General features: G+C 39.6%; 2 protein-coding genes across 4 annotated transcripts in view; one reads left to right on the forward strand and one right to left on the reverse strand.

Moving 5' to 3' along the window:
* The first annotated feature begins 387 nt into the window (after positions 1 to 387).
* Positions 388 to 6,241, forward strand: LOC108750679 (zinc finger protein 16-like). The gene is made up of 7 exons (XM_018490336.1): positions 388 to 604; positions 751 to 1,312; positions 1,431 to 2,380; positions 2,486 to 2,711; positions 2,840 to 3,729; positions 3,836 to 4,119; positions 4,295 to 6,241. The coding sequence occupies exons 1-5, from the start codon at positions 510 to 512 to the stop codon at positions 3,560 to 3,562; spliced, it is 2,556 nt and encodes an 851-aa protein (XP_018345838.1). The 5' UTR covers positions 388 to 509; the 3' UTR covers positions 3,563 to 3,729; positions 3,836 to 4,119; positions 4,295 to 6,241.
* A 3,831-nt stretch (positions 6,242 to 10,072) lies between these two features.
* LOC108750815 (basic-leucine zipper transcription factor A-like) overlaps positions 10,073 to 14,217 on the reverse strand; it is a 4,501-nt gene continuing 356 nt past the window's right edge. The window contains exons 2-3 of one of the 3 annotated variants that reach the window (XM_018490595.1): positions 14,134 to 14,214; positions 10,073 to 14,100 (exon numbers count right to left, since the gene is read on the reverse strand). In XM_018490595.1, coding sequence (XP_018346097.1) covers positions 12,988 to 14,100; positions 14,134 to 14,214 — 1,194 coding nt within the window. In that variant the 3' untranslated portion in view covers positions 10,073 to 12,987. Of the gene's footprint in view, positions 14,215 to 14,217 lie in introns of all 3 variants that reach the window. The other 2 variants (XM_018490593.1, XM_018490594.1) reach the window with 2 other exon arrangements.

Raw genomic sequence — 14,217 nt, forward strand, 5'->3', positions numbered from 1 at the left:
TGATCGCTACTTAAATGAATTCATATTCATGAGTGATGGAAATATATGTGATTATTGAACAATTCGTATTTCGAACTCATATTAATGTCGGACTGATGAATCGTGTCTATTTCATAATATCACTTTCAATATTTACATAGATTTCTAATTTAGCATTAATTACATTTACATTAACAACTGAATTGTATTACAAAATTATATTTGTGAATTACGTTTCCAGGCAATTTATGACTTTGCGTTATCTTTTATTCATTAAAATTAATTAGCATAAAGAATCCATATAGATTTAATTGTAAGTTTAGACTGGGATATGTTTATATGTAATTTCAAAATGAAGCGCCATGAATTAGTTCGTAGAACGTAAGTGGATCGGCGTAGCAGTCGCGCTTCTTTACAAACAGTTTTTCGTTTCTCGGTTTTCTTACTTCCGAACTGTAGAAACTTCCTATGGGAAAGAGCTTTGACAACAAACTTGTTTTTCTACTTGTAATTAGAAATAATCATCCAAGATGAGAATTGTTTGCGCTGCGTTAAATTGCAAATATTCCTCAGAAAACAAGGATTCTTCGAGTGTCACTTTTATCAATTTTCCCAACAATGACACGTAAGTATAATACTTTTTTTTCCGATGAATTATTTTTGATGCTTAGATAATTATTAAATTCATTATGCTTATTTTATCATTGCTCGAAAACTACGATTATTATACTCATTGTTTTATAATTTGAATCTTGACAATAATTTTTATAGAGCCAAAGTATGGGCAGAATGTTGTGGCAGATCGGATTTAGCTACAAAATCGAATGCAGAATTGCATTTGAATTATTACATTTGTTCTCGTCACATTGAAGATCGCTGTTATATAAGCAAAACTATTCCCATTGTTGTAGAAGAAGGGACCATTCCCACTTTATTTGAGACTGACTTGACTACTGACGATGAAGACTCAATGAATATGTTTCATAAGGCACAGCATCTCCAAGAAATAGGTGACAATGTGCCTTTAACATATTGCGATATGAATGTTGAAATAGACGAATATCATAATATCTCTGTCAAATTTGCCAATTTATGTCGAATCTGTGGAATATCCGCTTTGGATGGAATAGATATCTTTGCAACCAAGGGTATAGAACTTAAATTAAAAGAAAGAATAAATTTACATATGCCTATCTCGATTGACATAAATGATTCATTACCACGGAAAGTATGTACCGATTGCTGTAATAAATTGGAAGTTGCACATTCACTAGTTGTCTCATGTCTTAAAACTGACATGCGCTTAAAACAATTTCTAAATATTGACAGAGAGGTAAGAACTAGTATAACATTATGCGATTGTAATTATAAATATTTTTGTAAGTTACATTTATTTATCAAAAATGTTTTTAAAATATATTTATTATATTGATAAATATTTTGTTTTATAGCCAGAATATGAAAATAAGTACAATTCATTGATTGACGAATGTTCCTTAGAGATAGTCCAAGAAATGTGTATCCAAGAAATGGACGATAATTTGCATCCTAATTCATTTACTATAAATAAAATGATAAACTCTGATTCAGAAAGTTTAAGAGAATTAGAAAATGGAGAATGTACTGAAATACAGAATAATGATTTTCAAAGCATTTCAAAAAATGTGCCGTTAGAACTAAATACTCTAATCCAAACTTGTAGAGAAGTTAACAGTAAAAGTAATGCAAGTGAGACTATCAGAGAAGAGATATTAAATTTGCAACAAGATAAGACCAAAAATGGAAGTCTTAATGTTATATGTCTACAGTGCCAAACTTTCTGTGAAACACAGGAAATATTTGAAAATCATAAAATAGTTTGTAATAAGACACAAGATATCTCTGAACATGTAGATATGTGTAAAACTCCAGAAAACGGAAATCAGCAACTTAATCATGAAATAAAAAATTTCCAGGCACGCAAAAAAACATTTGATGATAAGCAAGTTACTGATAAAAACTGCGAATCAGTGTATTGTACTGTTTGCAACCAAGCGTTTAAATATCAGCAGGATTATGATAATCATAAACATCTTCATGTAAATCTTACTGAAATGAATAAAAGATGTGGTCATTGTGAAAAAGTATATCATAACAAAAAAAATTTGTTAATACATATTGTGGAATCGCACGAGGGACGATTATTATTGAAGTGCTCTACATGCGATAAAACATATGAGAAGTGGTCTAGTTTAGATATTCACGAAGCTACTCACAGAATAGATAAACCCTATCTTTGCGATCTGTGTGGAAAAAGTTTTAAGCATTCCAATAATTTAAGGGGTCATAAAAGAATTCATTTGGACGAAGCTATAAAGAAAAGACATGTGTGTGAGACCTGTGGCAATATGTTTAGATCACGGTAATTGAAGAAATTTATAGAGAAATTTATATCAAAATTATTCCAACTAAATTCAGAAAAACAGAGAGCATTACATTTTATGCAACTTGTTTCTTGTGTTTACAGATTTCATTTGCAAGAACATATGAATCAGCACGATGATAACAGACCCTATTGTTGTGAACAATGCGGCAAAGCTTTTTACAAAAGAATTCAGTTGCGACAGCACCAATTATCGCATGGCTCTAATAGGCATACATGTTTGATTTGCGGTGCAATGTTTAATCGTAGAGGGAACATGATCGCACACACGAAACGGCATAATAACGATAATGGAGGATATAGATGTAGTGTAAGTATTTTATAAAAATTATGAATTATTACATATTGTTTGTCTTTATACATTGATATCAGTTATAAATATTCTGATCGAAAATTAATAATTGGAAACAATAGGAAAAATTGTACATTTTATTATAGGTTTGTGCCTACAAATCTAAATCTATGAGCGAATTAAAGATACACAGGAAAGACCATACCGAGGAGGAAATAGTGGACAGCATTAAGAAGAGATGTACCGATAAGGACATATGGCGTTGTAACATTTGTAATAAAATATTCTCAAAGCGCGCCATCTTGTTAAATCACGAGCGCATACATGGAGACGATAAGTTTTACGAATGTGATGAATGCGGCAAGAAATTAGCAAGTAAAAGCTCGTTAATATATCATAAGAAGTCGAAACATTTGAGAGAGAGGCCGCATATGTGTCATTATTGCGGAAATTCGTTCGTTTCGAGAGAGGCACGGCTGATTCATGAAAGGATACATACCGGTGAACGCCCTTACATTTGCAAGGTGTGCAATACGCAGTACAGATCTTCCAGTAATCTTAGCCAGCACATGAAGATCCACACGGGTCTGAAGCCGCATAAGTGCCATTTTTGCGACAAAGGTTTTACGCGTAAAGCCGCGCTAACCGTACACGAGAGAATCCACACGGGTGTTAAGCCTTATTCTTGCGAGACCTGTGGTAAAAGCTTCTCACAGAAGAATGACATGTTAAAGCATATGAAACGCACAACTGCAGATGGATGCAGCGCGGTTATTGTAACTAAATCATTAAACGAAAATAAAAATATGTTAAAGCACACTGTGATGCACGAGCAAGACTCCTTAGTAATTTCGAATATCAATGCATGATACATTCTTCAAGTTTATGTTAATAATGTCTCTTCGGAAATTAAATAATTTTAGTAATAATGACGATAATTGTATATATAATATAATATGATGAAAACATGAAAACATCAAAACGTATAAAGAGAGCAAATTAAAACTTCATCTCTGACAAGTTATTATCAAAAAAGGTATAAAAAAATTGAAGACGCTAGTACTTTCCTATATATTCTTCTATATACTATATTTGATAAATTATTTTTCTCATTTTAATTTTTTATCTCATGTGTGTTACAGTCTCCTGATTAGTACAAGAATATAAGAAATCATCGAATTTTGACTGAATATTTAATGGAAGCTTTAAGTTACTAGTGAAGGAACGATATAGAGACATTCTAAGAATATAGATACAAATCAGATAAGATTATTTTATACTGATAAAACAATATTTCTGTCTGGTTATACTACTCTTATTGGAGATATGCATTGTTGAAAGACTGATGCGCTTACTATCTAGAAGCAAAGAAATTTTATGTGATTGCAAGTGACAGAAATTGAATATGTCAATATTTTCTCGATATGTAAGTATAATAAAGAAATCATTGCCTTTCTTTTAATTTCTAGACAGTTCTTATCTAAAAGGTCAACATCTAAAATCGCATTTATATTTAAATTCAAATGTATCTATTTTATCCTCTATGATGAAATTAAAATAAATATTTGTTATACTCAATATGAAATCTCTAAATTGTCCAGGTGTTCGAAAAGCTGCACATCAGGCTTCGTAAAGATCATATTTGATTTATGATGATTTGATGGATGCTCTGATGCTGGTATTTCCATAAAAAATATTGTAGAAAAAAATGAAGAGCGCTTTACAAGTCATAACTTAAACTTTATAAACAATACTCAAACTGGCTTGGCAAGCAATCATCTGAAAGCGTTCATTTATATCTTGATAGCCTACCCGCATTGCTGAAAGATGAGGTGCAATAAAAGTCGTTGTTATATATAGAATAATACTCTTTATTGTTTTTGATAGTTGTTGTTTTTCATATCGTGCGCTGCAGTTTCTTTTTACTCAACTTTTGTCATTCAATATCCAGTTAAACGACTCCCCGTTTTACTGTCAGTTCTGCTGCTAATATATTTTGGTAGAACAGTACGTGATACAACTCCACGATTTTAGAACAAAGAGAAACGAAAGGAAATGGCGACACGCCCGATCACTCGCGAACACACGTGTGCCGTATTATTCGTCGACCGCATATAGGACTAGAGTAATTGCGATTTTTCTCCCGTGTAACACTTGTTCGCCGATTATATATCTTTTTCTTCTCAATTCCTAAATGATCGAGGAGCACACGTGCTTTTTTTTGTGCGCAAGTAAAAACGTGGGCCCGATCGAGTCGCGTGCGATTTCGTCTTGCTCGCTCGAACGGCGACGACCGATGACCGATGGTCTTTTCTTTTTTTTTAAAATTCGTCATATTCGTTATACAATAATTTTATATTTTTTCCCCCTTTATAGTTTTCTTTATAGACGCAACGGCCTCGCAATATGCCACGCTCTTCCTACGTTATGATCGAGTGATCGGTGCGTGGTCGTCGACGATACAATTACGCATTTCTCAGAGTATAATATCTCCGGCTCTGTTAAAACGCGCGTACCCGGCACGCGCGTTGCGAGCGCACGGCGTCAGGGTCGAATCAAGGCGGACGACTCGAAAAAGAGTTCGTTCGAGAGCACGGAATAATTTTCAGCGATGTTGCCGTTCGATCGCTCGGTTAGTCGCGGGCTCGTATTCGTTCGCGAACGGAAGCGAAACGGCACCGAAGGTGCTGGGACAGCGGGAGAGAACGCTTCCGGGCTCTCGCTATCCCGTCGCGACGACGGGCGCTAACGCACTTCCGGAAAGCGCTTGTAATCCGGATGATCCGAGAGTGCCGCTGTGCCGTGCGTTTGCTCGACGCGGCCGACGACACCGCCTCGACTCGCAACCGCTCCCTTTTTTCTTTCTTTTTTTTTTTTTACCCCATATTACTCTCTCATCTTCTTTAAATTAATTATTTCTGTCTCTCTTTCTCTGTAACCATCGTTCTTTGCGCTACTATTTACAATGTACAATCGTGCATCCTTCCTGCCCTAATTTCTTACGACAGCGTCGAGTCGCGCGCGCCTGATCGCTTTCCAATCGACGGCTTTCTCGTCGTCCCTTTTTCGCTTGGAACTTTTGCTTTTCGTTTACAACCTTCCGAAGGGACGAAGAAACAGTCGAGGGTGGTAAATCAGTTCGCATTTGACTCAAATTTTATATAGTACGCAAAGTAAATGATTCTCGATCAGATATCATTGACATAATTATAATTTAAGCTCAAATGAGACAAATTACAAATTAATATGTGAATTATTTTCATTAATTCTAAGAGAAATATGTTCTAGGTATGATACTACCGTCAAACTTTATTTTAAAATAATCTTTGTTCGTAAAGTCGGTTCGAAAAAATTAGCAAGATATGAAAAAAAGAAAATTTTTTGACGAGTATTATTGAATTGCCACGAGTCGTCGTAAGCGCGAATGAAAATAAATTTCGTCCGAATATCACCGCAACGAGGAAGAATCGATCGCCGCGCGAGCTCGTCGCCGCCTCATATTATTTATCAAGATAAATATATACATATATATGCATACAATAATAATAATAATCTTATACACATACACGCACACGTACACGTATACGCATACATATATATATATATATATATATATATATACACACTTTTTTTTTAATATATAATATATATCTTATTTATATATATATATTTTCTCAATATTAAACTTATTATATCCTCTTTTTCATTTCGCTTAAACGTACCTTCGCGCACGTGCTATTTATACTATTTACAAACGCCTCCATCCGGCATCCCGTTAAAAAAAAAAAAGAGGAAAAAAAAGGAAAAAGGTGAAAGGGAAGAACGGGAAGAAACGCGATAACCGCCAGAGTATCGTGTCGCACACACCGCTGTCACTTGTATGCACGTCGGCGTGCCGAGGACTCCGCGCCGCGGCCTTGCCGTCGCGCTTAACAGCCGTAACTTTCTCCCTTCGGCGGTTTTTAGGCACTTCACGAGATACGCGTGTCCGATCGCGAGCTACGCGTCAGCGTGTAATCGCGAAAAGAAAAACAAGCGAAGCTCCACGTACCGATGCCGGCAGCGCTCGCACATTCTCGCGCTTAATGCTGGACCACCTCGCGAGGATGTTGTTCATCAGCGTCCGTTTTAAAGGTCTCGAAGATTTGCGTCTCTTGGACATTTGAGACGTCTGAAAATGTCCCACAATCAGACTTTTTTTTTATTATTTACGAGGGGAGGTAAAAATGGATTTCCATATTTTCTTCAAAGCTTATTCCACAATTGCGTAAGCACAGTTGTAAGTGTCGTAATTGTAAGAATTGATTAATTACAGTCGAATACTTTCTTCATATTCGGCTGCATGAATTCTTACAACTACGACCACATATAATTATACTCACAAATTAATTAATAGTAATTATAGAATAGGCTTAAGACGTGATGCTTGATTGGAGATAATTTTTGTAGACTCAGAAATTGCGTGATAGAATTGCTGAATCTTTTTATCAATTGTTATCCAACTACGTGCGATCGCGAGACGCTGTTGACGCGGAAGGTTATCCAACATTAAGCTTATTCTACAATTGCGTAAGCGTAATTGCAAATGGTTGCAGTTGTAAAAATTGATGAATCATAGTCGCGTATTCTCAAATTCGACTGTGATTGGTCAATTCTTACTATTACGCTTACGTAATTGTATGGGCTTTACTTTTTTAGAAATATGCTTTACGAACTTTTACGCCTCCGGACAAACGGAAGATACGTAAGTACCTCTTCGATCGAGATATATTGAACAACTTATATTTGCTCGATATTGATTTGTGATTTAATATCCTGGTAGAAAAATTCCACTAAAATTATTTCACATTTTGGAACACTTTTCGGCGAAGTTTCAGCATTTTAGAAAAATTTCAATTTAATTTTAGCAATTTTTAGTTGAAAAATTTATTTTTAACAAAATTTTAACAAAATCTCAGAAAAATCTCAGCAGAAATTTCACAGAAATTTTAGTGCAGTTCCAGCGAATCAACATTATTGTAGCGAGTTAACAACAGATTTTTCAATATGTTAACTGAAAAATTCATTTTCAGTGAATTTTCAGCAAATTTTCAGCAATTTTGTTGAACCGTTCCAAAACATAGAACCATTTCAGCAAAATTGTTTCACCAGGGTAATAAATGGTTATTAATATTGAATTACTTTACCCGATCTCTCTCGAAGAAGAGAAGGAAGGATTTGATTAACGGAAACGTATGCGATTTAAGACACGCGCGTACGATTCTCCGCTTCCAGTAATTAACAATATCGTGGAAGAACAACGTAGCTGCTCCGCCGAAAAACAGTGAGTGAAATGTTGATGAAGTTAAATTATTGTTCACCGTTTTACAAAAAATCGGCGATTTACAATAACTTATGGCGACAGCATACTAATCGTATTTAAAATCACAATCATAATTGCAATTTTAATGGCATGTGAGAAAAACGAATTTCTAGAAAAGAATATTGCTGCATCATCTTGTTTTCCCGTGGAGCAGTCAAACGCATACCGAATCCTTCCTTCAGCGTACAATAACTGGATGGCGAATTAGAAACTAAAAAAAAAAAACTCTCCTGTCAATTCGTCTTCCGTTCGTCTCGATTCAGTCAGCGGGATGTCCCGGAGTTACGAACGTTCGAAAATTGAGTATTTTCCTAATTTCGGGCTAGACATTAAAGATTTAGATTTCCGTTTTATCAATTTCAATCACAATTCGACGGATACAAGTTTCGTGAAACGCTAACGGCGAAAGATAGCCGGATGATCACCAATGACAGCTTAGGATACTTAAGATCTAAGACGAACTCTTTCTCTCTTTCTCTCTCTCTCTCTCTCTCTCTCTCTCTCTCTCTCTCTCTCTCTCTGAAAGGAGCTACTCTCCTGTCTAATCACACTGCTCTTTCCCTGAGAGGTGCGAGCCCTTGCATTTGCACGGCTTGCGATTCCGCTCACCCGCCGTTACTTTGTAACGTTCGACGCCCAACGCGCATACAACGCATACGCAAAGGACCCGTGTGTGACACAATCACGCGCGGTTAGACGCATGGGTTTGTACGTACGTTCTTTCCCTAAATTCCCCGCAGCTTGTTAAAAGTAATATTGCTCGTCGTTTCCCGCGGAGAAATCGCGCGAAGAAAGGGATGGGGGGAAACATTATCGTCGGACAAGGACGGTTCGGTGGAAAGGGGGTGCTAAGAGGGGGGAGGGAAGGGGAGGGGGGGGGTTTTGCGGAAAAGGGAAGATGCGCGTTTGACAGAAGGTGTGCCAATCGTACGTGGTGCTATAGTACAAAGTAGAAAATGGAACTCGAGGAAGGATCTTCGAAGGATAGTCGACACGCAGGGTGGGACGAAAGGTATGAAGGGTCTCTTCTTTCTCGACGATTCGCGTTTATGCTTAAGAGCTTAGACTTAGTATAAGTAACGCATACTTATATGTATATATATATATATCTATATATATATATATATATGTACAAGTACCTAGCATATCTCGCGTATATCTTCGTGTACGTATAGATGTGCTGTGTGTGTGTGTGTGTGTGTTTTGTGTTTGTGTCGCGTGTCATATAAGAGAGAACATTATAATATATAATTACAATTTAAATCAACTCTATATCGCGATAATCACACATCACCCCTTTTTACATACATACGCACGCTCCTTGCTCTCCCTTTTCTCTCGCACTCCCGCTTACTCACATTCACCCTCGCGTTTAAGTAATCAGTCGAGTCGATAAGTTACTATTATTACTCTCTTTCGTAACGTTAGACTTTCTTAAATCGTTTAGCTTTTAAGTATAGCTGCTCTTCAATGGATTCGTGGACGTTGAGGGCGAGATCGCGCACGGATTTACGCGAGAAGATGCGTTCGGGGTCGAGCGGGCTTTTAAATCGCGACCTTAACTCCGAGCGTTTCGCCTTCTTCACGCGCGCGCACGCCGGCCACTCTCTAATTTATTTTATATATTTATATATATGTATGTGTGTACATATGATACATTTATGGGAGATCAGTGGCGCGCAGTGGCCACCGTGCGACGATCCGAAGGGGAGAACGTTATCCCGATCTCTAAAATGCAGGTACATTTGTCGACGTCGTATGTCGAGACACAAGATATCCACACGAAGGCGTCGGCGTCTCGCGTTAATCTCCTTGGGACGCGTCTCTTATCTTTTACACACATATACACACGTGGGATACACATACATACGAACAAACGTACGCTCGACGTGGCCTGTTGCAACCCCATTCGCAATTACCTCCCTTTAATGATTTTTCAATAATTCTCTCTTTCCGATATTACACGGATATGTGTGAAGGGAGATTTCTGACGTCTTTAAAAGAATGTAATTTTTTTAATCTCGTTATAATTAACTACAGTAAATTTCATTAGACTTAAAAAATTTCATTTTTTATTTTCAGTATACTCATTTTATACCCCGTTTCTCTCTTCTACTTATACGACAATTTTTTAGCGTATATAATAAGTTCTCATATTCTCTCCTTCTTTCCTTTTTTTGTAAGACATTTTTAATTTTTTAATATTTTTGTATTTATTTATTCATGGCAAGTTTCATGGTCATTCTAATAAAATAATTAATGCGGAGTTCGCGCGCATTTAAAATCGAGTTATACTGGCCCACGTCATGCATTTTAGGGTTAATCCGTTGCGTTGAAGCTTAATGGACTTTGAAAACCTAATGGACTACTTTGCATGCTTAATTTTCACATTTCAACTTGCGATTAGACTTTGTGATTGAGACAATCACGGCATATATTTCCCCGCTGAGTCGCGATGAAAAAAATTCTGAAAGAATTCTAAATAAATATTACTATTCGTTGAAAAAATAATCAGTGCGCAGATTGCCATTATTAATCAGTGAGCGTTCACGTTAAAAAACACGTGTCGCTTTAAAATAAAAATAACAAATATATATCTTCATCCACACTTTACACACGCACGCGCGCGCGCGTTTATATCCTATAGAGATATAATGTAAAAACCAAGGTAGACAAAGATTATTTGTGAGATCTCGTAAAATCGCTATATGAAAATAACTTTTGTTCTGCTCGTAATGTTCTTAAATGGATACGCTCACTGATTAAACCGCATATTTTAAGCTCAAACACATCCCGCAGTTTCAACGCAAATGTTTCAAACCCTCTCTCACTCATTGTTCTTTTACTTCCTCGCAACATGTAAACAATTAATCGAGACCCAATTGCACCAGCCCGATTCAACCTGTTCAATAATTTGCTGCGCGTTCATAAATTACGATTTTATTTTTAATGCGATGAACGTTTCAGCTTATGTTAAGTCCCGTAATAGCGTATGTCAATGTATATCAGACAAAAATGATTGCCAGGTATTTCCATTTTAAGAGCATTATGTAGGATCCGATTAATTTTTTAATAGCTAGATTCAGGCCTTTTTTAATTAATAATCTACCGACACACGAGATGTGACACTCGAACAAGCAGAATCTACGCTGGATCGGTGGTGCCGAAAGTGTCTCAACTTCGAGACGCCGACATCTCCGACTTACATCGTATCACGCTTACGACGGCAGGACACCGCGTCACGACGACCCCGAGAGACGGACGCTACGAGCGATCCGTGTGAATTCGGTACGTCTTCGGCTTAATGTATGCCCGTGTCTATGTATCTCTGTATATATGTATGTGTGTGTATGTGTGCGTGCGTGTCGTGTGTCCAGAGGATAGAAGCACCAGGATGCAGCCGCCCTGTAGCACCGTACGACTAGGCCACGGCAGTCGTATGTATACTGTCTGTTTGTCTGTATGTGCGTCTGTATGGTTGTGTATATATTGTTGAATGCATGTGGTGCGTGTCCGTGTATATATGTATATATATATATATATATGCGCGAGTAGCGTATCGTCGGTGATTATCATCGATTGTTCCTCCCAGAGACGCGGACCTCGACATCGCGCGCCATTCCACGAAGAAAATCCCTCGGACGATCTGAGGCTGCGAACGAGGACGGCGAGGGAGCAGAAGGCTGCCCAGGCCGGAAGACTTCGATCGCAACGTTTTCGTTGGTTTTCCCAGTCTCGAGGTAGTCAATATCATATTTTCTCTCGGTAGTCAATATCATATTTTCTCTCTCTCTCTCTCTCTCTCACACATCTCTCCTGTCCGTTCTCTCGAATCTCTCTGTACATCTTCTTGTACCTCTTAATCACCTTTCGAGGAGGATTCGCACGTGGATTCTCGAGCTTGCAAATGCAAGCGCAGAAACATTGTCTCAATCTTCCTAGGATCACATTTATCGAATCATTACTACACATTGTGTGAAGAGTTGATCATTATCGGCAGTTTCCTCTCAAATCTTGAGATACATTATCTCGAGGCGTGTGTAAATTACGCTTGCACCTGGTCTCGAAATTCCACGGCGGAGACGATACACGCGGGTCTCATGTACGCGATAGCTTAATAAACGAAAGTTATCGTCCGAATATTTGTCAGGACACCAGATCATCGCGAATAGCAGCACCTGTCGACACGCGGACAGTAAAGGCTTTCTTTCCCTTATCCACCCTTCTCTCTCCCCGTTCTTAACTCGTTCGTTAAGCCCTCAGAGCGCTCTATTTTGTCTGCACCTGCGGATGCCGCGTGTCATGACGCGTCCGTCCCTCGGGGAGCAGAACGTTGGGAGACACGTTGATTAGCGATAGTAATAATAGTAATAGTAGTAATAGTATTAGAGTAAGAGTAGTAATATAATATTACTAACAATAGTAGCGATAGTAATAGAAGTAACAATAACGATAGTGGGGGAGGGGGGAGGGGCAGGAGAGAGGAGGTAAATAGTTTCGGGAGGGATGGTAATAGAGAAGTAATGGTAACGGTACGGTCGGTAAATGGTAGCCGATAGTGATGGAGTAGGAGCGGTGGTAGAAAAAAGAGCGGAGGAAGAACAAAAGTGTCACAGAAGGTTTTTTTGTATCGGTATCGGTGTACGTGTCCATTTGCATGTATTAGTGTGTACACGTGTAATTGACGCGATAATAAATTAACGCGAAACAGAAAGTGAAGGCGGCTCCTCGAGAGTCGCCGGCCGGACGTCGAGCGCTCCAGAGGGTGGGCGAGAGATCCCATATTCCACCACTGCCTCTCGCCCGCGCGCCTTTTCAAAATCCACAAACTGCGGATCGCGAGCTGCGTTAGTTATTTGCGCGGACTTATTTGCCCTGCGGCGTTAGCGGATAGAAATCGATGAGATGACTCAACGACGTCAAAGTCGAGGGCTATGATCCTACACACATCAACGACTCGTGCGTACTACTGCTGCTACCAACGTTGCTGACGCCGGCGCTTCCAATGACATTGCTATTACCGCAGCTGCTGCCGCAACTGCTCCCCGACGACATCAGGTGTTGCTGTTGCTGCTGTTGCTGTTGCTGCTGTTGCTGTTGGTGATGATGATGTTGATGGTGATGATGATGATGGTGGTGGTGATGGTGATGATGCTGTTCCTGGGTCGTCGTTGTACTTCTCAGAATGTCGTCCGCTGAAAGAGGCGTCAGCTTCCATCCGGGCATAAAATCCAGGTCGAGATCGGGCCCAATGTCCACATCCAGTAATTCGTTGTTGTTGAGCGGGTCGAGCGGCGACTGACTCGATAAAGATAGCACACTACCCCAATTGATCGATCGGCTGTCGTCGCTGTCACCGATGCCAGAATCGACGTCGGTCTCGCCCGACGACGTTGGGGGCACAGGGAAAGGTGTTAACCTACCCTGTTCGGGCGGTTGCAGTTGAGCGATTGGCGCCGGCACGACCGGCTCCATAGGTGGTGGACTCCTGTCCCTTTCCATCTCGCGTTCCAAGTGTCTCAAAGTATTGCAGATCAGTACCGATCGGTGGAGGCTCGGATCCGGGAATTGGCGGTACCTGGCGAGTTTGCACATTGAAATGTTAAGCACGGCGAGCCGCCGCTGCCTGTAACAGGCCCGGCCGCGCCGACACCAGCTGGACTTGGAACCTTCGCAACACCGCTCGTTCGCCCGGTAACTCGAACCGAGCTCCAGATAGCTCTTGCCGTTTTCCTCTCGACGTATCGTCGGTGGCTCGTAATGATGAAGAGCGCCCCATTGCGGTTGAGATCTCGATAGCTGGCTGTAACCGTTGCTGCCGATAGGACTAACGGTGGCGCGTTGATGATGATAATAATGTTGCGTGTGATGATGCAACTGTGTCACTGTGGACGAGGCCGATGTCGAGGATGACGCCGGCGATTGTTGTTGTTGCTGCTGCTGTTGCTGTTGTTGTGACTGCTGCTGCTGTTGCTGCGCCTGTTGCGGCGATTGGGAAGATGGATGGTGTTGCGACGGGTGTTGCGGGGATTGCTGCTGCTGCTGCTGTTGCTGCTGCTGCTGCTGTTGCTGCTGCTGTTGCTGTTGCGACTGCGGAGAACTCGTCGTCGAGGGCTGGCACGAGTTCGTCGCCTGTAGGCAGGGCGAGCTCACTTCCATCTC

This window comes from Trachymyrmex septentrionalis, unplaced genomic scaffold, assembly GCF_001594115.1.
Source record: "Trachymyrmex septentrionalis isolate Tsep2-gDNA-1 unplaced genomic scaffold, Tsep1.0 scaffold37, whole genome shotgun sequence".
Taxonomy (NCBI): Eukaryota; Metazoa; Arthropoda; class Insecta; order Hymenoptera; family Formicidae; genus Trachymyrmex; species Trachymyrmex septentrionalis.